The following is a 25,368-nucleotide window of genomic DNA, read 5'->3' as shown; positions in this document are numbered from 1 at the left end:
GGCTTCGTCAGCATTTCGGTGTACAGCTTCCGGGCTCGCGTCTTCCCCACCATGTTTTGCCTTTCGTCGCGGTTAGGAGCCTTCTGAACCTTGTATGTACGCAGGCCCTCCCGCTGCTTGGTCCGCTGGACGAATGAACTTGACAAATTCAGCTTATTGGCGACATCCCGGACCGAACTTCTCGGATCACGTCTAAACTGCTTAACTGCGCGCTTGTGATCTTTTTCACTGACGGAGCATCCATTTTTGCCGTTCTTCACCTTTCGGTCGATGGTTAGGTTCTCGAAGTATCGTTTTAGTACTCTACTGACCGTGGATTGGACGATTCCCAGCATATTACCGATGTCCCGATGTGACAACTCCGGATTCTCGAAATGAGTGCACAGGGTTAATTCACGACGCTCTTTTTCGTTCGACGACATTTTTCCAAATTTACGAAAAATTGACAGTGAAGCATGGCCAACGTGATCTATACACTCTTATCTGATTATAAGCGAAAGCTGAAGATATAATTCCTAAAAATTAAATTTCTACAGCGTTTTTTCCGTGATGCAATTTGATGTGACACACCCTTTAGATATGAAACGCACGGTAATCTTGAGCCAATTTCACCATTTTAAAATTTAAAAAATTTGTAATTTGATAATTTTGTATATAGTTAATAGTAACGTCAACCGTCTCTTCAAAAACGTGACATTGTTTATTCCCCGCTCATGCGTGCTTCCAGCAGCATCAATTCAGCACCGCCAAAGGCACAATCCCAAAAGGCGCCTAGCGGACTGTCATTGTCATTCCGCTTCAGGGGTTCCGTCAGTGTGTGTGTGTTGGGGGCCCCGTGACGTGCGCCCGTGACGTAGGCGACAACGGTTCACTGCTGCTGAGTGGAGAGGGCCCGTATCAGACAGTGCGAAAAGCTTTCTCGAACGATGCCGCGCAGCGAAAATGTCGATCTGTCACGAATTTGATAGAAATCTACTGTTGTCCGTGTTGTGATCTCGGGTCGCGGTATCGAAACGGAAAGTTGCCACCGTAAGCTTGCCCCCCGGTGTGAAGATTGGTGTTTTCCGTGGCCGGATTCTGGTGTAATTTACTGCTAGAGATGAAGAAGAAACGTAGAAACCACTGCTCGCACAGTTCTGATCCAAATAATCGATATTTTGTTTTTGCTACCACCGCCACTTCCGCCACCACCACCACTGCTCCTTTCCACACTGCTCATTTTCCCATCACCGTTCCACGTCATTTGGTGGTGCTTTCGCCGATTCCAGCGCTGCCGCTGCCGCTGGACTTGTTTATCTAATCGAGCGGGTTTCTCCCGGATGGATAGTGAAAATGTGGACTTACAGAATTGTGTTTGTGTGATTGTGACGAAAAACCCCCATTAAGAGGAAGATAACATTCCGAGGACCAAGCATTCCAGGATATTGGGTCATTAGGGCAAAACACAGTTCTCGGATGACACTCGGTGCTCTTGAAGACCGATTGCCAGGGAGTCTTTTTCCGCCGTGGGGCTGAGAAACAGGTTGATCGCCCACCAGCAGCGCCCACTTGCGCGTCACTTCGCAACAGGACGGATGGACATTGAACGAATGCCAAGGGTCAGGTTCGTTGGCAAGACAAATTGTGCAGAGGAAAGTGAAACAAGCTGTGCATATCAAGGCACATACGGTTTTAATTTAGAACATCTCACCACCCCCTTTTTGTCTCTTCCTGTCTGTTCGTGTCTCTGTGCGTGGGTGTGAGTGTTCATCCATTCGCGACAAATGCAATCACACGCGGAGCCAAGGGTTGTTTCCGATTTGGAAAATTAGCACCACTACAAACATGCCGCCACTTTCGGGGGAGCAGCAGCTGGTTGCACTCTCTCACGATTTAGCTCTCTCTTCGGCCGTCAGATTAATTTTCTACTGGACGCGGGTTTCGCTCTGTAGCTTTTCCCAAAGTGCTGCCGGCAGCTTTTGGAAGAGCGAGGGGAAAATAAAAGCATTCTCGTATAGTCTGCTGGGTGCTACTCTGCTCTGACGGTGTTGCTTGACAGTGTGCCATTTGTGATAGGGTAACCAGAACGAATACGAACGATGTTATATTATTTGTTAATTTTTTTTTCTAATGGTTTGTAATAATAGTATCATTTCAATCGTAGAGACGGTTGGAGCCTAAAAATCTAGTTTTAAAATGTTCTCTCCCTTTTCGTAGCACATAGCGGGTCTTTGTAAATTTATATTTGGATTAAAAATTATCCAATAATTACTCAGAATTTTGTTTCTAAATCTTGAGAAAATAATGAACATACGTGTAATGACCTAAAAATTGACACGATGGTCGTCGCGTGACCCATATCTGAGTGGCCAATGTACTTCTCTGCAAGACCCTTAACTTTATAATGCAATAGTGCAAGAGGAGCAATTTTCTGTCTATATGTTACTCAATTATTAGGCGCGCAACGAAGTTTTTGCTGTTCATCAATAGATGGGTCCAGCACAATGAGGTACATATAGAGGTGGAGCAGTAGGCGAAGTGTATCTGTATTTGCAAGCAAAATATCATGTCGTAATTATTTGCATTCTATATGGAATGTATATGGAGGAAACAAAACAATGTTGAAAGTACTCACGGTTAACAGATGACAATTATATCGTGGCTTATTTCGATTATTCATGTGATAGAAAGGTCCAGAGAGCAGTCGTATGCTTAGTTCTCGAAAGCAGTAACATTTTCGGTGAAATTTTGATTAATTGACGATTATAATCTCACAACACACATTACCGACACTGAGAGCCTTCGAAAGATCAACTTCATAACGGTAAAATAATGAAACTTCGTTTGTTTCTATGAACGTGGGGGAGTGAAAATTGAACATGGAAATATCACTTTTATCCGTCTTCTTCGATGTGATTTCACAAATATCCACTCCACGCTATCACATTAGCCCCATATTCGGCGGGAGCTCTACAAAAATGTACGTTTCTCATTGATGAATTACTTCCTGAAAATAGCATTTTTACATGGATGTGGCGGGCAATCAAAGATAAACACAACGACTTACGTCACTATTTGCGAAATAGTTATGGCAGCGCATGCTATGTCGCTCGAAACTCGACCATCTTCATTACCTTTTTTCTAGGACATTGGGTCCAGCAGTAAGAACTAGTTGGTTTACGTCGACTTCGTTTCCCTGGAACCACTTTTTGACGGTCTTAACTGTATGATTCGGGTCGTTATCTTACATGAACTGGCATGTCAGGGGCATCTCCCACTCGACATGTCCCTCACGATTTGTGTGTAGAGGTACTGGTCCATGATCTTATCCACCTAGTACAAGGGACAACCCCGTACCACGAAAAGCACACCCACACCATAATGTGCGCTTCTCCATGCTTGAATGTCTTCGTGGTATACTGTGACATGTAAGCGCAGCCTATTGGGCGATGGACCACGGTTTTTCCGTCCAAGCCGATGAGGTTTACCTTCGTCTCATCCGTCTCACAGTATATTTCGTCACTGCTTTTCCTTCTCCGCGCCGTTCCAATCGAAGTGGTCTTTCGCGAACTTCATCCAGATGCTTCGGTGTCAGGCTCGCTACATGACAGAGTCATCCTTCGCGGTTGTTTTTCTTGGGCATCCAGTTGTTTCGGATTTTTTGCGGTCGAGGAGGGCATTAAACATGAAGATTTTGGATTTTCCCAAGTACACTGCCATTTCGCGTTGGATGCTGGCCGCCTTGGACATTTCGCGGAAGACCATTCGCTGTGTTTCTGTGCAATTATGCGTGCGACCCATTTTTCGTTGACTGCCACTAGAAAACAAAAATTAAAAACTTACATACTTCTTGTTTACATGATAAATGCTTACCAGGATCCGAAAAATTCAAAATACCACCGAGACACAATCAATTTTCTTCATAAATCGGTCGAAACGGCCGAAACGAGGAACTGGTCCTAAATTTTGCCGCGTCATTTTAATTGCTAAGTATGCTTAAAAGGCATTTTCTGATGGATGACTATTGTTTTAAATACAGATGTTAAAAGTTTCTTCGAACAATGGTAATAAATTATTATAAATGGATTGTTATAAATGGATAGATCATTTGCCTCTAGATTTGAAAAAATGCTTTAAATGGCGCAATAATTCATTTTTTCCTTGGGTTAATACGTTGAGCCCCGGCCAAAATATTCTAAAAATTCATCGTGTTGTAGAAAATTGCACAATGGATGTTTACAAAAATGTCAAACTAGAAATCAAATGTCGGGAAATTTTTTCCTATGTCAAATGAATCCCCCAGGAGGCGATTTGGCGCAGTGGTAACATCCTTACCTCTCACGCAGAGATCACGAGTTCAATTTTCACTCCCGACATTCTTCCAAAAATGGAAGTAAAAGTGACGAACCAGCCGAAATGTGTTGAAAGTTACTATAATAGAGAAAAAAAGTTACAGAGGTTGTGTCCGAGACACAACCGCATAGTTGACGTAGGATTCCGTTAGGCTATCTGTTGATTTTGGATATGTTTGAAGAATTACATCGTTAAACTCTTTGATCATGATTTGGTAGCCCCGAAAAGGGTCGTTTTGTTTGGTTGTTGGATATTGTTTGTTCGCTCCACCAGTGTTTACCGAGTGATGATGACATAAGGATGGTAAACAGTCGTTGGATGGTGCGTATCAAATAAATGATACCGAAGTGGAACAAGATATGATGAAAACCGCCCTCTGTGATCTTAGACGAGATGCCTCCTATGGTATGTATGGATGAAATAAAGAAAAAAAAATCACCAATGTAATATGAGATAATTACCAATACCGAACACAATTATCAATTTTTCTCATCAGTAAAAACATGTTACTTCAATATAGAGAAAACATATTTGAAATGCGAAAGGTAATTTTCTTCTATAATTTTTACTTTCTTTCTCTTCTCTTGAATGGCGTTAACATTCCCTGTGGAACTTTTGCCGTCTCAACCTATGAATTAATTAGCGTCATTTATTAATACTTAGTTGAGATTTCTTAAGCCAAATAACACGCCTTGAATGCATTCTGAGGAACAAGCTCTAGAATACGCGTGACCGCAGTGCAAATCGAAGGAAATTTCTTTGACGAAAAATCCTCCGGCCAGAACGGGAATCAAACCCGAACACCCGGCATGATAATGAGAGACGCTAACCACTCGGCCACGGGTGCACATAATTTTTACTTTCTGAGTGTTTATTCAACCCAACGCGAATTCCAATTGGACTAACACCACCTAATACTTCACTTTCATGTATTTGCAATGTCGATTTCCCCCAGGCAGCTTGGTTTTGATTTCTCTGTTCGGGACCCGCCGCATGTGTCGTCAATTTCGTCCAATCAGAAGTGGGTATTTCCGTTAGGATAGGGGTTGAGATTTTTCAATTTTTCGATAGTTAGTTGCATGACATACATTGTTTTCATCAATATAAAAAAATGTTATGGAGTGTCGAAATCGATTTACGCAATAAATTCATCAATCCATCATGAAATGACTGAACAATAAGCGTTTGAAATTGGACAATTTTCACGATGTGTTCGATTTTCGATTTCCAATTTGTACCCCAATATGTTCCCGAAAGACGTAATCCTACGTCAAAATGAGTCCCCCGCCACTGGTACTCTAATTATATTGGATTGAAGGATTCTGCATGCATCAATAAAAAGTTGATTAATCGAGGACTAAATTTCATACATGAAAATATGCTGATGGTTCAAAAATATGACACGAGCAAAATTGTTTCTCGCTTCTTGAATGAAAATGATTATCCCTCGCAACATGTTCTTTTTTTTGTTTTTTTTTTGTAAATCGACTGACTAAACGTTTCCAGAGTTAAACCCCCAAATTGTTTCCAATATTCTTGAATGCTTCGAGGATTCCCAGGACAGTTATTCATGAAACCAGAATACCTAACGAATTGAGCAAACTATACCGATGTTAGTGCTACCGTGGCTGAGTGATTCGGGTCACTCCTATTGTGCCGAAGGTTCAGGTTCAAATCCCGTTCTGTTCCGAAGAATTTCTTACGACTTGCTCTGTGATCACACGAATTTTAAAGGTTGTCACTCAGCATACATTTAAGGCGTGTTATTTGGCATAGAAATTTCAACTAAATACTAATAACACTATGTTCAATTTCTATAAGACCAGATTATGCTGCTTTGGTCATTGTAAAGAAACAACGCTTCAACTTATATTCTAGTGTATTGGTATTGGTAACTACCATTCACTGCATGATTTACATAAGTGTGTGTGCAAGCGCTGAGCGTTAGCAAATGTTTTTGTATGTTATAGGTGTCAAGTTTTTATAAAACCAGTTACATTTTCCGTTGTTTTAGTTGTTTAGATCAATGAATATGGAAAATGTCGAAGGTAAAAGTGCTCACGGAGAGATGCAAAAGACAAATCGATGCATTTCACCAAGAAAATGTTGGTATCAGAGAACTTGCTCATTGGATTGGCCGATCCCATGGAGTAGTGCTCAATGATTACCTCAAGGATATGGTAAGAACTCCACGTAAATCGAAGATCTCTGACCGGGATAAGCGGTAAATAGTTAGAGCAGTTTCGAATACATCAAAATCGCTTATGCGAATAAAGCAATCTTTGAATTTGAATGATTCCTGGGAGACAACTCGTCAAGTTTTGGTAAAAAGACCTTACATAAAGAAGGCTAAAAAAGTTAAAGCTTATAATCTCACATCGAAAGGCGTCTGAGTTTTGCCAAAGCTCACATAAACTGACAGTGGGACACGGTATTTTATAAAAAAGTATGTTTTCAAAAGAATATATTTGGCTATATACCATAACGAAAAGTTCTTCAATGTAAGCAGCATTTTCGCGTAACCGATCCAGCACACTGTGATGATACTGATGTGAAATTGCCTGTGGCTGCATTCAGTTTGCCGTGAAAAGTGCATTGGCAAAATAAGGACAAACATTTCGGCATCGTGGGGACAAAAATTAATCCATTACCGCTCTTCAGGGCTACCAAATCACTTCAAGGCCACTTTCACAAAAGTGTTGTTAAAAGTTATTTACAATACACTACGATGCATTCTAAAGTGATATCCGAATAAAAAGTCACAGGAGGGTTGTGTCCGAGACACGACCGCACAGTTGACGTAGGATTCCGTTAGGCTATCTGTTGATTTCAGATATGTTTGAAGAATTACATCGATGAACTCTTTGATAATGATTTGGTTGTTAGGGAACACATTGTGGTATGAACAAAAGTTTCCCCTACTAGTGATTCCCGTTCGTTTTTCGAATCGTTCGATTAATCGATTAATCGAATACTTCCTACAGAAATCTATTATTAATCGAACGAATACTGCGCAATCAATAATCGAAGCGAAAGAATAATTTTCGTCGATTAATCAATCCAGAGAAAAAAACGTACGGCCGCTGCAGTTCCATCCTGAACTTCAATTATTATCTTTGACGCTCCCATGAACTCGTCGAGGAAGCTCAATGTCGTCAACGCGAATTGAGCTTCGTTTACGAGTTTAGCGTAAATGATAATAATTGATTATCAGGCGGAATGAACACTTTTTTGATTCTAGATGGCTTTCTAGCAAATGAGAAATATTAGTCTAGCTAATTATTCCTCTCAGTGTGACGATTAATCGATTAATCGATTATTTGGGGCGATTAATCGTATCGAATATCAAACTGCTGAAAAATATTCGATTAGCTGATGAACGATTAATTTCATAAATCGGAGATCACTACCCCCTACTTTCATGTATTTTCAATGTCGATTTCCCCCAGGCAGCTTGGTTTTGATGTCTCTGTTAGGGACCCGCCGCATGTGTCGTCAATTTCGACCAATCAGAAGTGGGTATTTCCGTAAGGATAGGGGCTGAGATTTTTCAATTGTTCGATAGTTAGTTTCATGACATATATTATTTTCTTCAAAACAAAAAATTGTTATAGAGTGCCGAAATCTATTGACGCAAAAATTTCATCAATCCATCAAGAAATGACTGAGCAATGAGCGTTTGAAATTGGACAATTTTCACGATGTGCTCGATTTTCGATTTTCAATTTGTACCCCAATATGTTCCCGAAAGACGTAATCCTACGTCAAAAATATATAAACTGATTTTCGTTTGCTTGGGGAGAGACTGTGTCAATTTAGACGTATTTTTGAGACTTTTACTGCCGTTCTACGCATAGTTGTCCCATGTTACTTTTTGACGATTTTCGCTTTTCTTCATAAAACGTTGTTTTTATGCATAATCTTACGGAAAAACACAAAAAAATATATAGTTTATTCCCAACTTTCAAAAAAAATTACAAGAGGGTTGTGTCCGAAACACGACCGCATGGTTGACGTAAGATTCCGTTAGGCTATCTGTTGGTTTTGGATATGTTTGAAGAATTAGATCGTTAAACTCTTTGATAATGATTTGGTGGCCCTGAAAAGGGCAACTTTGTTTCGTTGTTGGATATTGCTTGTTCACTCCACCAATGTTTACCGAGTGATGATGACAGATGGTTTACTGTCGTTGGGTGGTGCGTATCAGATAGAAGATGCCGAAATGGAATGAGATATGATATGACAGCTTAAATCGAACGACTGGTTCTCGAGCGGGGACACACCTTGGTTTTTATTAATGAAAAATGAAATAAATCGTATCGTAATAAAAATATATCAAGTCATATTTAACACAACTGCTACCATATACAATTTTACACCTACACTTGTGCTAAATTTTTCACAATACGCGATCGGTCATTGATATGAAATTTCGCGAAGTAACCAACATTTAAGTTTAAAATTTAAATTTTATTTGTGTTCCGTCTGCTGGGGACTAGGGGTGGACTGTATTTAGGTCGGTCGCTCCCCTCGTGGAGACTACCAGTGCGTGGAAGGAACCTTCGTGTTCCTCACGCCTTTTTGACGGGTGCGAGCCCCAATGGCTCCGCTCCGTGCATGGACAACTCTTACTCTTGAAAACTTTACTCTTTGGGATTTGCTTCAGAAAAGGGTTTAAGTAGTGCAAAGTGAACACATGGTTTTCTTCATATATTTATATTATGCACATTTTCTCTCTTCAGACATTATTGCGTCGTTAATCTTGAAATTGCTAACTGCTGCTGCTTGATGATGCCACCGCTGATGTGAATTCATCAAATGGCAAAATAAATCTACTGCAATTAAGTCTGCTGCTGCTGTCGCGCTCTTGCGACGGTTGCTTCTGCTGCCCTGCTGCTACTGCATTCTTGCGATGATGTGTTGGATATTTCTTCTTATCTTGCTGCTCGCTGTTGACTTGCACTTTTGCACTTGGTGATGGTTGATTGAAGACTGATCGCTCCGCACGGTCGGGGCGCATTTTTATGCAAAATCGCTTCGTATCGAATGAAGAAGGGGTGGTACTTACGACATCATTCGTTTTCCCCTTCCGTACGTTTCTCGGACGGAACAATTTGCTAGAATTAATCGTATCACTCACCCTACTTGCAATATAAAAAAGGCCTCAGACTTGCATATATTTGCAATGGGTTAGGTTAGGTTTATGTATTAAAGCGACTTTAAACTTTTCAGTTCATTCGTCGCCAGCCTTGAGAAAGGCCCTTGGAAATACTTTACTCTACTCCTGCATTACACCTCCACCCTCGCTGCCTTGAGAAAGGCACTCGATACCTCGTTGTTCAGCTCGTCCAGCAACGATGTTGTTCAGTCGGTGTCCACACAAAGAATGATAAATATTTGCAATGTCGAGTTCACTCGGGCACCTTGGTTTTGATGTCTCTGTTAGGGAACACTTTTCGGTGGGAACAAAAGTTCCCCCTACTTTCATGTATTAGCAATGCCGATTTCCCCCAGGTAGCTTGGTTTTGATGTCTCTGTTAGGGAACCGCCGCATGTGTCGTCAATTTCGACCAATCAAAAGTGGGTATTTCCGTTAGGATAGAGATTGAGATTTTTCAATTGTTCGATAGTTAGTTTCATGACATATATTATTTTCTTCAGTATAAAAAATGTTATGGAGTCCCGAAATAGATTAACGCAAAAATTTCATCAATCCATCAAGAAATGACTGAGTAATAAGCGTTTGAAATTGGACAATTTTCACGATGTGATCGATTTTCGATTTTCAATTTGTACCCCAATATGTTCTCGAAAGACGTAATCCTACGTCAAAAACAATTGAGTGTGCAGATTTCATATCTGTGGAATATTAAAAAAAGTCTGATGTCTTAAAACACAATAAAACATATGAATCGTTCACAATAACGGGTGTTAAATAAAAAATGAGAATTTTTTCAATACCTTTCAGTAACTCAAATAAAGAGCGTAAAATTTTCTTTCTCCAAGAAAATTGCTCTTTGGGCTCCCTAGAAACAGTAGGCGTGTTTGGTTTTGCTAGTTTGAATTTAGTCAAAGCAAAGATGGCGTCGAAACAGCACGTGCTCCGCGAACGCATTGCACGGTTCTACGAAACGCATTTCCAGCAAGGAAAAAAGTTCACGGTGGCACATTTTAAGGAAGAAAATGTACCTGTCAGTACGGTATATCGTATCCTGGGTTCCCTGAACGTAGAGCAGAAGGTTGGAAGTGGTCGACCGGTGACGATAATGACGAAGCAGAGGAAGACATCGTTAAAGAAGCTGTTTGACAACAAGGACGCAATCAGCCTGCGTGACGCCGGTCGGAAATATGGCTGCTCCCACGTTTCATTTCAAAGCCTTGGTTTAAGCCGAGCGGTCTGGCAATCAACCAACAAATCTATCGAGAAGAGTGCCTCGATAAAATCCTGCTGCCGTTTCTGAACGAGCATCACGCGGATGGGAAGTATAGTAGAAGTATGTAATACGCACCCCCTAAGCCAGAATGGATTTATCTTGACCGTGCTCTTAAAATTTAAGATAACAACTACGTCAGTACGTAAATTAGTTAACCCTTAGTCATCTGTAATCGTTCTGTATTGTAGATAGTGAATGACAAAAGCGCTACGAATTTTATTTTGTGAGGCGCCCAAATTCTAAATTTCCAATCATACGGTGTTAAATGGCCCAGCAGAAGTATAATATGCCCATGAGTTGTTTCTCTCAGAGACTATAAAGCTCAGAGAAACAGCTTGTATGAATGAGAGATTCCATCAATCTATTCCCTCTATGCCCACCAGCGAAGAGAAGAAACCGTTCATCCGGCGAGCGTGTTCTCCCAGTATTCGTGCGTTAATTCTCTAGTCCGCGCTCTTGTTTTTCTGCATTCTCTGAGCACATAATATAGATGCCAAATGTAAAGACTTGTTTTCGTTTTGAAGACATTTAATTTTGTGAAAACATACTGAGGTCATTTCAAAGTATGTGAAAACAATTGTTTGTGTGATTTATCGAACATGATTTAGATATATCGTGATGGTTTGCTCATTTTTGTTCATTTTGATTACATTTGAAGACATTTATTCGTGCCATGCAAAGATATTTGAAAAAATCATCTGGCATCCCTCACATCCAAGGTATTTCTCTCGTGAGAATGTTATCCGGTCGAAAGCGAGCATATTGCCCGATCGAGGATATGTCATACTGCCCGATGGTAAGCTGATGCGGAAAATATCAAATTGAGAAGGAAATGAATCCTTTCTCACCATTTTCTTCATCTGAGATATTCACTGGGAACTCGACTCAACAAATATGACCCACAGTTATCGCCTCTGAATCGGTTACAAGCAACAAAACCTTATAGATATGATGTAGAAAATTACATCGAAAATTGCTTCCAAAGAAAATTATTTTTCTTATTTTTTTAAAGCATGTTACAAATGTAAAACTTGCATTATGGGATTCTATCATTGACTAGCACGATTGCCTGTATCCATTGCATTTCTATTCTTGCTGGTTTACGAGAAAATCAGGCGGGTCAAATTGCCCGGTAGGCGCGTTTTAGACACATCTCCTCTACGTCTTCTGGCCGGATAAGGCGTCTTCCCATTACGCCAAGAAGGAGGAGAAAAAGATACCGTTCGTGCCGAAAGATCTTAAACCCAACAAACTTGCCCCAGTGCCGCCCAATAGAGGATTTCTTTGGCTCACTCAGTGCCCTAGTGTATAAAAAGACGGGTGGGTAATGTCGGGGACATAACCGGAGTGACGTAGGACTATACAAAGGGGACAGCTTTTGTTAAATATATATTTTAAATATATTGTTTTATTTTCTTCTCCTACGTGAATACCTACCTATCTACCTGAAAAATGGGTTAGTTTACTGTTTACTCTTTATGAATATGTTGATGGTTCTGAAAAGAACCTTTGGTGTTGTGTTTTTGTTATCACTCGATATTCCCAACTTGTTCGGTTGAACCTTCCTGTTTAGCTATTGCGTTTGCCACTCGCCACAGCTTTCACAGTTGGAAAATTTCTTCCCATCCAGCTTGTGACATGTTGTTCAGTAAATTACATTTAATGCGACGTGCCGTAGAAACACTTTGCCACTCACTGAAACTAATTGTTGTCTTGATGAGCGCCGAACCGAAGCTGCTCTGTTCTTGATGCGGGTTTTCTGATTGTCGTGAGCAGCTTTGCAAGCCAACTCGAGCACTCCGACGGCCGAAACTCTATAATCGCTGTTAGGTATACTGGTGCTCCGGCACCAATCCGTTCGGCCTAGTTACCCTTGCGGAGCAATCAGTGAATGCGACCAACAGGGAACTGCACCCCTGTACGATTCGAGTGGGACTTTGCCTTTCCCTTAACTTGTCCTCCTTTGTTACGTCCACGATGCCGATGCCGTACAACCACACGGGTTTACGGTTTGAAAGAAAATAAGATAATTTTTTGGGGTCCGCGCGTTTTATACTCTAGCGATACACACTCATAGGATAGAGACAAATCGGCAGACTCAGCCAGAGGGGCGAGTCCAACGAGACGAACGAATGAGCGTTAAAAGGGAGCGATGGCAAAAAAATACATCATACTGATTTTAACCTCCGACCGAGAAGGTCGATTTTTCTTTCAGCAGCTCGGAGTTTTGGCGTTTCTGGACAGCGGACTGGGACGTTCCCCCTGGCGATTGTGGAAGGAGATTTGTTAGAATAAGTTTTAAGGTGACAGCAGAAGGAGAGCGGGAAAAGGCAATAGCTCGCTTCGACCGTGGAGAGCGGGCGCTCACCGGCTTGCCGGAAAAAGCGCGCGCTTTTTCGGCGTCACCGACGCCACGCCCCCTTTTTCTTTCGGGCAGTGTTGCCAGTTATATTGTAGTGTAGTGAATATTTATTATTAAATAAAATCTAATAAGAAAAACACGCATACAAGCAAGTGAAGTGACGGAAGCAATTAATATATTAAGTGTGATTTGCAATTTTCCGCACCCATTGGTGGCTTTTCAAAGTGCTTTACTAGAACAAAGTGTAATTTTCTGGGAACATACCCCTTAGTGAATATCTCCCAATAAGGAATTTTAGTGATTTCATATCCGTACCTGCTGACTATAACCTAGGTATAGTCAAGCAGAAGCATGGCTTCAAGTAGCTCCGGGCCTCCGGGAGGCCGGGCTACAAATTTCTATGAGGGCAGGCCCACCGAAGCCACCGCTCCACTATGGGCGGACCCCTCGAACGGTAATCTCCAGATACTGCTTCTGAGAGCCACAGGAGACAAGGTGCTTCCAACAAACCCCTTCACAGTCAGCAATACCATCAAGGCAGTTGTAAAAAAATTCAACAGCGCCAAACCACAGCGAGATGATAAAAAGAAACTCCAGTACATCTTGACAACCAGGGATGAGGATACAGTCGGTAAGTTACTTTCGATTACCAAACTGATTGATAATACTCCTGTAGAAGTGATCTTCCACCCAACTTTAAACCAACGCAAATGCGTTGTGACTTGCCGCGAAGTTATCGACCTTCCGGAATCCGAACTGGTGAAAGAACTCACCGCTCAAGGTGTGATCGGCGTCAAACGCATCACCAGAAAGGACAACAACATTGTTGTGCCAACGGCCACTTTAATATTGACCATTCGCGGAACTGTCGTTCCCAATTTTATTTACTTTGGGTTCATTCGAGCCGGGACTAGAAATTTTTATCCCAATCCCATGCAATGCTACAAGTGCTACAAATTTGGACATACGAACAAGCGATGCAAACGCGAAAATCCGCTTTGCAGAAACTGCGGCCATGAACATCCGGAACAACAAACAGACGCAAACAAAGTATGCGATGCTTCAGCTTTTTGTGTCAACTGCCAAGGGAACCACTCCTCTTCTAGTAGGAATTGTCCCGTATGGCAAACCGAAAATAAAATCACCAGAATAAGAATCGACAATGGAATCTCATACAAAGAGGCAAAGGAACAGCTGCAACTTCAAAACAATGCTCCAACATTCGCAAGTGTTCTGCAAGACAGACTTTCCAACTTGCAAAAGCCAGCACCCAGCTGCAACTGCAAATGTAACTGCGCCTCGGCCGCTTCGGCCACTTCTAGTCGCGAAAGCACCCCCCCAATTGACACTACATTCGATACAACCATGACAGATTCAACAACTGGTAGTTCATCAACTGAATCCGAAAGCGAATCAGTCATTTCTATGGACACGTCTGATGTTCCAAACAAAAACAAAAACAAAAGAAAAATAACTAAAGGATCATCCTCAGAGTCAGATCAAAAATCTGAAGATGAGACCCAAACAAACAAGGACAAGAAAAGAACTAAGAATGAACAAAGACAGACACCAACAACAAATAACAATACAACCCCAACAGAAAACAACAACAACAACAACAACAACAACACACATCAAACAAAAAACAACAATAACAACAACAGCAACGCACATTCAACAAAAAACAACACAAACACAACAAACACTCCAAAGACTTCTACACCAAACAAAAACAACACCAATACCTCAAAGAAAGCTTCTCTTTCCAAGGGTAAAGGACCATCGAACTAATTCTCTTTGAATAGTTCAAACATACACACAATTAAGACTTAGGAATTAGAGTTAAAAACACCAACACATTCACTCCAACACAGAAATTCGGGATACAATGGAACATCAGAAGTATCCGACGAAATATTCTAGAACTGAAAATGCTTATTTCAAACTCTAATCCCACAGTCATAGCCCTTCAAGAAACTATGACTCCAAACAACTTCGATAAACACTTCATCTCAAAATATATCACATATTTCAAAGAGGGTCCCAACCCCTCAAAAAACGGAGTTGCAATCGCAATCAAAGATGGCACTCCACATGATCTTCTTCCCATTACCACTGATCTTCAGGCAGTGGTAGTGCGCATTAAACACCCCTTTCCAATCACCGTCGTTAGCATCTACATCACTAATGATTCCGATCCGAACACTCTACGCGGCCAACTGGACCATCTGTTCGCCCAACTTCCCGCCCCAATCATGCTTATGGGTGATTTCAACGCCCACTCATACGCCTGGGGAGGTGCATACCTCGATCGAAAAGGATCCATCATTGAGGATTTCATATCCGACCATTCTCTTCTCCTTCTTAACAACGGCCAACACACCAGAATCCATTATTCTGGTACTACTTCAGCCATCGATCTCACTATAGTATCAGACAAACTATCTTCAAAACTTTCTTGGAACATCCACGATGATACTTGCGGAAGCGATCATTTTCCAATCTTCACTTCCTTCGGCCAAACTTCTCCAGAGTTTTCAACAAGGCCAAGATGGAAATTTGAATACGCTGACTGGGCTGGCTATCAGTTTGACATTGAAAACCGCCTCTCCGCTAAACGAGATTGGACAGCCGAGGAATTCTCCAAAGTTGTCCTAGAAGTTGCAATGGTGCACATCCCCAGAACCAGTGGCATCCCTGGCAGGAAATGTGTCCCATGGTGGTCACCTGAGCTGAAGGCAGCGATCAAAGGTCGACGTAAGGCCCTACGCAAATTAAGAAAGGCCCATCCGGACAGCCCACTGAGACCCACTCTGCTTGCAGAGTTCCAAAGGGCTCGCAAAGAAGCTAAGACTGCTATCAACACAGCCAAGCACAACAGTTGGGTTAAATTCGTCAGCGAAATTAATCCCAACGCGTCAACAAAGGATTTATGGAGTAAGATTGGCAGGCTTCATGGAAAGAAAAGAAGCAAAAAATATAATCTTCTAATTAACGGTCAATACACCAATGACCGGAAAATCATCGCCGAGGCGTTTGGAGATTTCTTTGCTTCCGCCTCCTCCAATCAAAACTACGACCAAACCTTTCTAACCCACAAAACGGAATGCGAAAGAATTCCCATCGATTTTCATACCGATGTGGAATTTGACTTCAACAAAAACCTCTCCCTCAAAGAGCTCGATTGGGTACTGAACAAAGTCAAACAAGGATCCACAGGACCTGATGACATTAGCTACCCTATGCTTAAGAATCTACCCCATCTCGGGAAAAAAGCACTTCTGAAGCTCCTCAACAAAGTCTGGGACAGTGGAACCCTCCCCAGTTGCTGGAAAGAGGGTTTAATGATCTGTATCCCGAAACCAGACATGAACAACCATCTTCTTGACAATTTCCGCCCCATCACTCTCCTAAGTTGTGTTGGGAAAGTCTTGGAAAAAATGGTCAATCGACGCTTAACGACTTTTCTAGAGTCAAATAAGCTGATTGATCCCAGACAATTCGCCTTCCGTGCGGGAAAAGGTACAGAAGATTGCCTTGTAGCAATCGAAAAAATCCTAGACGACGCAACTGAAAAATTACACCACATTGATATTGTTTCCCTGGATTTATCCAAGGCCTTCGATCGGGCATGGAGGTACCCAGTGCTGAAAAGCCTTTTCGACTGGGGGATTCGTGGGAGATTAGGTCTCTTCGTTAAAAGTTTTCTAGAAAACCGGTCTTTCAAAACCGTTATTAACAACCACCAATCTTCTCTAAAAATCCCAGAAAACGGCTTCCCACAAGGCTCAGCACTTTCACCAACCCTCTTCAACATTGCCATGCAATCTCTATTCGAGATTATCCCGGACCATATAAAGGTCATAGTCTATGCAGATGACATCACTCTTATCTCTACGAGCTGCTTCGGCTTAATTCAGAGAAAGAGGCTTCAAAAAACCTTAGACTCCATCCAAAACTGGGCTCTAAAAACAGGTTTTAAAATTTCCCCGGAGAAATCCAAACACATACATATCGGAAAAGCTCTCAGAAGGAGAACCTATCTTCAGCTCAACAAAATCCCGATCCCTACAATGAGGACATTGAAAATACTAGGGGTTACTTTCGACAAGAAACTCAACTTCCTATCACATTCCCAAAAGACCAAAATAGCCACCAGAAAGAAATTGAACATCATCAAGTCTATCGCAGGCAACCTAGCCTCTGGTCATAGAAAGACGTTGCTAAATGTTGTAAATGTTTGGTTGGTCCCACAAATCCTTTACGGAATAGGCACCTTCAGCCGTGGAGGGGACAGGGTGTTAAACACCATTCAACCAATTTACAATAAAGCAATTAGGCTCGCAATTGGCGCTTTTCCCACCAGTCCCACTCTTGCTGTAATGGCAGAAAGTGGGCAACTTCCCTTCACCCACCTGGTAACAAAAGCCATCACCAATAAAGCCATCCGTCACTTGTCACTCCCCGAAAGCGACCACAATGTCCCATTAATACATAGAGCTAAAACATGGTTCAAAAATCTCACGAACAAAGATCTTCCCGATATATGTGAACGTTCATCTGCGACGGGAAGAAATTGGAACGTCAAACCGCCGAACATTAACCTTGAACTTCTCAAGACAGTTCGAGCGGGAGACCCTTCTCCAAAAGTCAAAGCCTGCTTCAATAACCTCGTTGCATCCAATTTTCAAATCAACCACCAGGTATACACAGATGGTTCAGTCAGTGCCGATGGAGTTGGATGTGGAGTCTTTGAGAGTAGATACACTGGTAGCTTTTCTCTTCCACCGCAATGCTCCATCTTCAGTGCGGAAGCTTTCGCCCTTTTAATAGCTACCCAAGAATGCACCCATGAGTTTCTTCCTACCACAATATTCTCAGACTCAGCTAGCTGTCTCCACGATCTTCTGAGTGGAAACAGCAAACACCCATGGATTAAGCAAACAGAAGAGGCTGCTTCAAATAAAAACATCTCCTTCTGCTGGGTTCCTGGTCACTCAGGAATCCGTGGAAACACAGCCGCCGACATACTGGCCGGCAAGGGCAGCAAAATAGATCCCCCAGACATGCCCTGTCCTCCATCTGACATTGTCCGCTGGGTAAAACAGCAAGTCCGTGAAAGCTGGGACATAGGCTGGATAAACAGCCGTCCCACTCATCTTCATAAAATTAAAAATTCCACTCTCCCTTGGGATGACCGCCTCAATAGTAGGGAAAGGCAAGTCCTTACCCGTCTTCGAATTGGGCACACTAACTTCACCCACTCACACTTGTTCTGCAGAGCCGAAAAACCCCAATGTGCTTGCAACGAAGCTCCGGTTTCCGTTAGCCATCTTTTACTTGAATGTCAACATACCAAAGATGCTCGAGTCCGACACAACATAGGTCAGAGTCTCCGAGATATCCTCAGTAGAGACGAGACCCAAGAAACCAATTTAATTGCGTTTCTGAAAGAAACCGACTTCTTTGGTAAAATCTAAACCGAAATACTAAATACCTTGGAAAGTGCTTATTAAAGTTCGCCACTTCACAGTCATGTATGCGTGTTTATGTGTGTATACACATGTATGTACGGGTCGGAAGGAAGGTATTCATACATGTATATACACGCATTCAATAATATTAAATAACAAATAATATAATATATACTTTCATACCCACATCTATCTTCTATCCATCACATTATACTTTAATCAACTTCCTATTCCTACAGCCACACTCACCAAGGAGAATAAATTCATTAAATAAACCTCTCCATTTTTCAGCTATACTATATGCCATTAAATTCAAAACCACTATATTTTATTATCTATTCAAACTGTATTTCATTTCATTTCACCCCACCCCACACCCACTCCTCCCCTCTTTCCTTCCCATACCACTCCCACCCCCTCCCACTCCACTAATCCCACCCAAATCCTTTCCACTCCTTTCCTTCCTATCCTCCTGAGGAGGGCCGTTTTGTTTTTTGGCTTTGGAACACGCCTTTCACTGGGTCACTTGTGCTTCGTTACTGCTTTGGTCCTCGGATCAGTAAATTTTTACTTTTCTTTACAGCATATATTAAATATCTTATGAAGCATAGGATCCCTTCCTACCTTCTTCTTTAACCGAGAGTCGAGTGGACAGATCTGATGAGTGATTTTGTTTGGTTTCCCTTTCGCCAGTCCCCTCTGGGCTGGTTTTATTGTGGCTCTTCACTGGGCTAGAGGCGAATGAACTGCAAAGTTTAAAGCCTCTTAAAAACAAAGAAAGAAGAAGAAAAATACATTCATTACGATTTGTTCGCTCGTTGGATTCACATGCAGGCTAAAAAGGGTCCTTTTCAGGATCACAAAATTATCTTCAATCTACAGAGTTTATTGTTTTGTTATCACTCGATATTCCCATCTTGTTCGGCTAAACCTTCCTGTTTAGCGATTTGTTGCCACTCGCCACAGCTTTCACAGTTGGAAAATTTCTTCCCATCAAGCTTTGTGACATGTTGTACAGTAAATTACATTCAATGCGACGTGCCGAAGCGCCACTCAGTGTCGCATTGGAGGCGATTTTAACCTGTAATTGAACATTTGCGATGACAGTGGTACAGTGTCGACTTTCAATGTGGGGTCATAATTTGGATCTCTATGTTTACAAAAATGTCCAACTAAATAAGTCGCATTACATGTCCGTCCAATTAGCTAAATGTCTAACTAATTGTAAATTACTGTTCTTTCAATCTGGAAACAATTTAAGAATTGGTGAAAATTGAATAATCAGGAAAGTCCCCAACTATCAATAAGCTCAGAACAACTGCCAAATTCACATACTCATCAGATCCTGGCAAACAAATGATGAAAAAATCAATTTGTGTTTTATTATTATTTTGGATAACGTTTTAGAAAGCATTGAACTGTATTTCCTAAACTCTTTTTTGGAAGGTTTAATGGCCCTGAAAAGCGCCTTGTTTTATGGAATGGTTCCAATTTAGAAAACTTAGTACTCGTGGTTTTGAAATAAAAACCATTTCGAACGCCCTCGATGCCGCCTTGTTCTGGATTTGCCACCAAAGCAGTTTGTATAAAGAACAAACTTTTTTCTTCTGCTACCTGATGCCGTGTTGCGATTGCGTTTGCCACTCGCCACTCGCTACAACTGCCTGTTGTCTTGATGTCCACCGAACCGAATGTGTTCTGTTCCGAATGCGGGTTTTCTTATCGTCGCGAGCAGCTTTGCCAGCTAACTCGATCACTACGGCGGCCGAAACTATATAACGCCGGCTAGGTGGACTGGTGCACTGGTACTAACGCGCTCGGCCTAGCTACCCTTGCGGGGCACTCCAGATCAACACGGTTCGAGCGGGATTTTGCCTTTCCCTTCACTTTTCCTCCTTTACCATGTCCATACATGGCTGCTTGGGTTGGTTTGTTGATGTGTTGTGATGCGAACCGATGTGGTGTACGGTTTGAATGAGAATGAGCGTTACGGCAGCGGAGCGGGGATTTTTAAGCTGACTGGCTGGCTCGAGAATTACGCATGTGTGAGACTGCGTCCAATGTTTCGTTCATTTTTTCTTTTTCCTTTCCAATCGTGCTTCATTCTATTTCGCTGCTGCTCTGCTTGCCCGTTTTGGTCGGTACGATTTGAGGAGCACAAAATGGACCAATAAAAAATGGGCACATAGTGCATTTTGACAATGCTTGATATTTCACAATTATTCAATTATTTATCTCAAGAAAAATGAAATGTTATTCGTTATGATAGATGCGTGGATATATTTCCTATCAATTGATGCAAAAACCTTTGCGATCTATTGAGAAATGCTCGAGTTATAAGCGTTCCAAATCTTGAATTTTCTCCTACTTGTTCAGTGCCTAGATTTCCATTTCACCCCCTATATCTTCCGGTTAGACGTAGTCCTACGTCAAAAAAAAATTGGGGGACCAAGGACACGAAGCAACTGACTGCAAGAATCCGGAATTGTATCCGGAACATGGACGTAAGTGCCGTACAACGTTCTTGTGAGAGCATCGCGACAAAGTTGCGTCGAACAGTAGACCACGGCCCTTACTCAAACGTTTACTGACATTTTTTTGAAGAAAATACATTATGTTATTAATAAAAAATACTGAAATCGATGAAAAAAAATATTTTTTTTATATGTGATTGAAAAAATTCTCATTTTTTATTTAACACCCGTTAGCCGAGGCCATTCTCTCGAAATAGGATGAAAATGCATACTCTTAGTATATTTCAACTCTTTTCATTGATAACTGTCAAAATCAGGCAATCTATAGCTGATTTGACAGAAAAATATTCACAAATCGATATCTTCCTGTTGGTAGGTCAGTTCATGTGAAACCCATAAGAAGTGAACAGAAAACATATTCACCCCGATTCTGTATTCCGAACGATTCGAAGTATTTCGAACGACTTGAAAAATTTCATTCTGTATTCCGTTTGAATTGTATAACATCTTTCGTTCGACGCTACTCGAATGTCAAACCCTTTCTTTATTTCGTTCGAGTGGTGGTTTGCAGTCGAATTTCTCCCGATATTTTTTTACTGCGGATTGCTGAAAAAATGTAAGTAAAGTTTTACATCGGTTGCTTTTAATTGATTTTTTAATCAAATTTCTATTCACAGGGATAAAACCAAAAACATAACAACAACAAAGAAACAGTTTGAGCGGCTGGTGCAGCTTTTGGAGAAGAACCCCGACATCGCAAAAGGATTTATACGTGGTAACTCCGGACCATTTTGGAACGATTGTGCTGCTGAATTAAACAGTTTGGGACCACCCATCCGTGACGGGTCTGGATGGAAAAAGGTATTTACTGAAACTATTCCGAAATAATACATATGTATTTCACTTTTAATGTCCGGCAGGTGTGGGCGGATTATAAATCAGCGTTGAAGTGCAAACTCTCTCACAACAAAAGAGAGCAAAGGGCAACTGGAGGAGGACCCAACAGAACGATACATTTGTCTGAGCTAGAGGAGCAAGCGGTTCAGCTAACTGGACTGTTGGAAACCGTAGAAGGAATACCAGGTTGTTCTTCACAAGGAACACCTAAGGGAAAAAACAACGAGGTTAATGCAGATGTAAGTTGCGATTCAATTGACGAGTCCGACGATGCGAATGATACGGCTATTCCTCAATGCTCCCAACCAAAGAGACCTAGGCTATCTGCCCTCAATTTAGTTCAAATACAAATTGAACAACAACAGAAATTTCACTCGGAAATGGAATTGCTGTTGGGTACCTCAAACAAAAACCTCAATGATATGGTACATTACCAACGCCAATTCGCCGAAGCAATCAACTCAATAGATACTGGTCTCAAAAAAATGTTGAAAGAACAAAATCGACATAACCGTGAAATGGAAAAAATCGCTCGAGAGAAGCTGGAGGTTAAAAAATGAATATTAGAAATGCAAATAGAACATTTTTCCGAACATTCAAATATTGCATTATAAAAATAAACACAAGATTTAGACATTAGATCACCAAATCGTATTATTTTATTTATCGCATACAAAAAGTAAAAATAGATGATAGTTGCTAGTATTGGAGAGAATAAAAATTTATTGATATGACTCATCAAAATATGCCCCCTACTGAGAGCATCCGTATTCCAAACATATATTATGAAGTGCACAGCACACATTCACAATTTGAGCACATTTTGTAGGAGTATAATGTAGTTGTCGCGCTCCAAGTAAACATCTAAAACGATTTTTAAGAACACCGATTGTTCGTTCGACTATGCCTCGACCTAAAGCATGCCTCTGGTTGAAATCGCTTTCCAAACTGCCTTCTTCCGGAGCTCTGAATGGCGTTACCAGCCATGATTCCGATGGGTAGCCTGCATCACCTGTGGGAAACAATTTTATCATGCACATCTAGGAAATTTAAACAATTTTGTTTACCCAGTATTTTAGTTTGTGTTCCGCCGTTTCGATGCATCTGCTCGAAATACGTTCGTACAGGGCTTATTCGCCATATATGGGCATCGTGATTAGATCCGTGAAAGCTAGGATCAACGAAACGGATCCTCTGCTGATCGTCACAAACCTATAATGCCAAAAAAAAAATTAAATACAATTTTTTAATTTAATGCATGCTGTACTTACAATGAGAACGTTCAGACTGTAGAACCCCTTTCGATTATAAAATAAATTTCGATTCTGATTAGGGGGGATTATTTTTATATGTGTTCCATCAACACACATGATTATTCCTGGAATTCCAGATTTCTCATAGAAATAAAGCTTGGCACGTCGCTGTTCATTTTCCGACATTTCCAATGATATCCACTTAGAACATAATCTTCGCTCCAGTATGTTCAGCATTTCAGATAACACCTTAGAAAAAGTGGACTGTGCCATCGCAATATGGAAATCTTCTCCCGCTCCAAGCTGGTAGTTTCCCTCAGCGAAAAATCTCAAACACGCCGCCAGCTTTTCCTTAACATGAATGCCACTTTTCTTTGTGTTGGAAAAATCGTTTTCAATTTCCCCCAAAACGTATCGGAATGCCTCTTTATTCAAACGAAAGCTTTTAATGAATCTGCATAGTAGAGGAAAATCGATAATAAAAAATCTAAGAAATTCAGAGACAAATAAATTTTACTTACGCATCGTCTGAAAGCTCCATTAAATTACCGGATGTGCGCAGATTCCGTCGATTATAACGAAGTATTCCGATTTCTTCATACACTGCCAATACCGACAATAAGGCGGAATCCATTTGGCTAAATTATTTTCTCACTTATTTTCTATTCACACCGAAGAACAATTCAAATAAAGTTAAATTTCAGCACCCGGCACAACTGTCTTTTAGGTTTATTTTGCTTATTTTGCCATTCGACGACATTGAGTTTTGACGTTTGGTATTTGTGAGGAAAACATATATGAAAATCGATACTTTTGTATCGTGCAGTTTTGTATGATTTTGGTGACACAAATAATAAAAGTAAGTATCAAACGAAAGGGTAATCTTCTCCAATGCTAATTATGTCAAAACATATAGGATAGTTGCGTAAGGTGACCATTTTTATGCTGAACAAAATGATGCATTCGTAATGAATATAAATTATCGAAACAAAAATTATGAAAGAAAATTGAGTTGGCTGTATTAAAAATGTATTTTACACTATAGTTTGACAAGTTCTCTACGAACTAGTGGAATAAAATTTTGCATAAATAGCGATTTATGATGGTTCCTAATATTAATATAAACTTTTCTTTTCATTTCGATTATATTGTATATGAAATAGATGTAAAGGAATGGCAATGCATATTGCAATCATTTAAAACACATATGGTAACAGTTTTCACTGACCACTTTTGAATTGAAAACAGTCTTTTGCCATAGTAATTTAAATAGTTCACAGCAATCCCACAAACAGAGCAATTGATTGCAGGTGGCAGCATCGGTGAGTCGTCAACGCGAACTGTTCGAATTTCTTTCGAACAGTTTGAAATAATTCGATCGAAATGAGCAATACGTTCGAAATAGGGAAAGCAAAATTATAACTCTTTCGAGACTAGGTAGTGCGGACTGAATCAAAACGGCAGTCAAAAAAGATCCAATTGAAATGTCAAAAGAGATCCAACGATCAGGAGTGTTATTTTTCTTATGATAATCAACACTATAAAACAGGTATTGTTGTCAAGGGCAAAAATAAGTAAAATTATAAAATGAACGAACTACATTTTTCCGTCAATTGTTTAATTAATCATTGCATCTCTAAAAGACCATCTCAGCCTTTCACTGAGCAACGCATTTTTAATGTCCCCTCTCTTTGTCATAACGTTTTTCCGAACGTAATAAAAACAAACAAAGTCAGAGTCACGTAAATGTTTACTCCTGCGATTTGGAAATATTCGATAAAAAGTGGAAGGAAGAGCTGCCAGATGATTTTTAAAAAAAGTCTGTAAAAACATGTGAATGTCTGTTAAAAATGTGGAAAAGTCTGTAAAAGTGTGCAGATCTATAGAAATGTCTTTTAACGTTAATTTTCACTTATTCATTAATACTTTGTACATCACGATGCACGTAAGATTGTATTCTGTATATATATAAACAGCCATTCCATGCCAAACTAATATAGTGGTTCTCAGCTCTTCGTCAAAAGTGGTAATTTTGTTCTTTATCGCAAAACATTAAACTCGTATTTTTTAAATTTGTCATTAGGGTGCCCATTTCCATTTTAGGGTGATCCCAAAAATCATTTTTTCCACTTTTTCCCAAAA

At 40.8% G+C, this 25,368-nt stretch overlaps 1 protein-coding gene and 1 pseudogene across 2 annotated transcripts; one reads left to right on the top strand and one right to left on the bottom strand.

Annotated features, from left to right (window-relative positions):
- Positions 1 to 836: 836 nt before the first annotated feature.
- On the top strand, positions 837 to 22,587 carry LOC129761645 (uncharacterized; annotated as a pseudogene).
- Positions 22,541 to 24,588, bottom strand: LOC129763147 (putative nuclease HARBI1). Of its 2 annotated transcripts, XM_055761948.1 has the most exons (5): positions 23,748 to 24,588; positions 23,245 to 23,680; positions 23,041 to 23,185; positions 22,898 to 22,985; positions 22,541 to 22,837 (listed from the first exon to the last, which is right to left on the bottom strand). In XM_055761948.1, the coding sequence occupies exons 1-5, from the start codon at positions 23,858 to 23,860 to the stop codon at positions 22,726 to 22,728; spliced, it is 894 nt and encodes a 297-aa protein (XP_055617923.1). In that variant the 5' UTR covers positions 23,861 to 24,588; the 3' UTR covers positions 22,541 to 22,725. The 2 variants fall into 2 exon arrangements, with proteins under 2 accessions (XP_055617923.1, XP_055617922.1); XM_055761947.1 differs by having other exon boundaries at positions 22,543 to 22,985.
- Positions 24,589 to 25,368: the final 780 nt, after the last annotated feature.

This window comes from Toxorhynchites rutilus, chromosome 1 (genome assembly GCF_029784135.1).
Source record: "Toxorhynchites rutilus septentrionalis strain SRP chromosome 1, ASM2978413v1, whole genome shotgun sequence".
Taxonomy (NCBI): Eukaryota; Metazoa; Arthropoda; class Insecta; order Diptera; family Culicidae; genus Toxorhynchites; species Toxorhynchites rutilus.
The sequence above is the reverse complement of the archived record's forward strand: the minus strand, read 5'-3'. Positions and strand labels throughout refer to the sequence as shown.

What these genes read in the sequence shown, in the direction of transcription:
- LOC129763147 (XM_055761947.1), bottom strand. Translation starts at nt 23,860, where the DNA reads ATGGATTCCGCCTTATTGTCGGTATTGGCAGTGTATGAAGAAATCGGA. An exon ending in ATGGAGCTTTCAGACGATGC is followed by an intron (nt 23,681 to 23,747) that starts GTAAGTAAAATT and finishes TCTACTATGCAG; the next exon opens with ATTCATTAAAAGCTTTCGTT. An exon ending in ACAGTCTGAACGTTCTCATT is followed by an intron (nt 23,186 to 23,244) that starts GTAAGTACAGCA and finishes TTGGCATTATAG; the next exon opens with GTTTGTGACGATCAGCAGAG.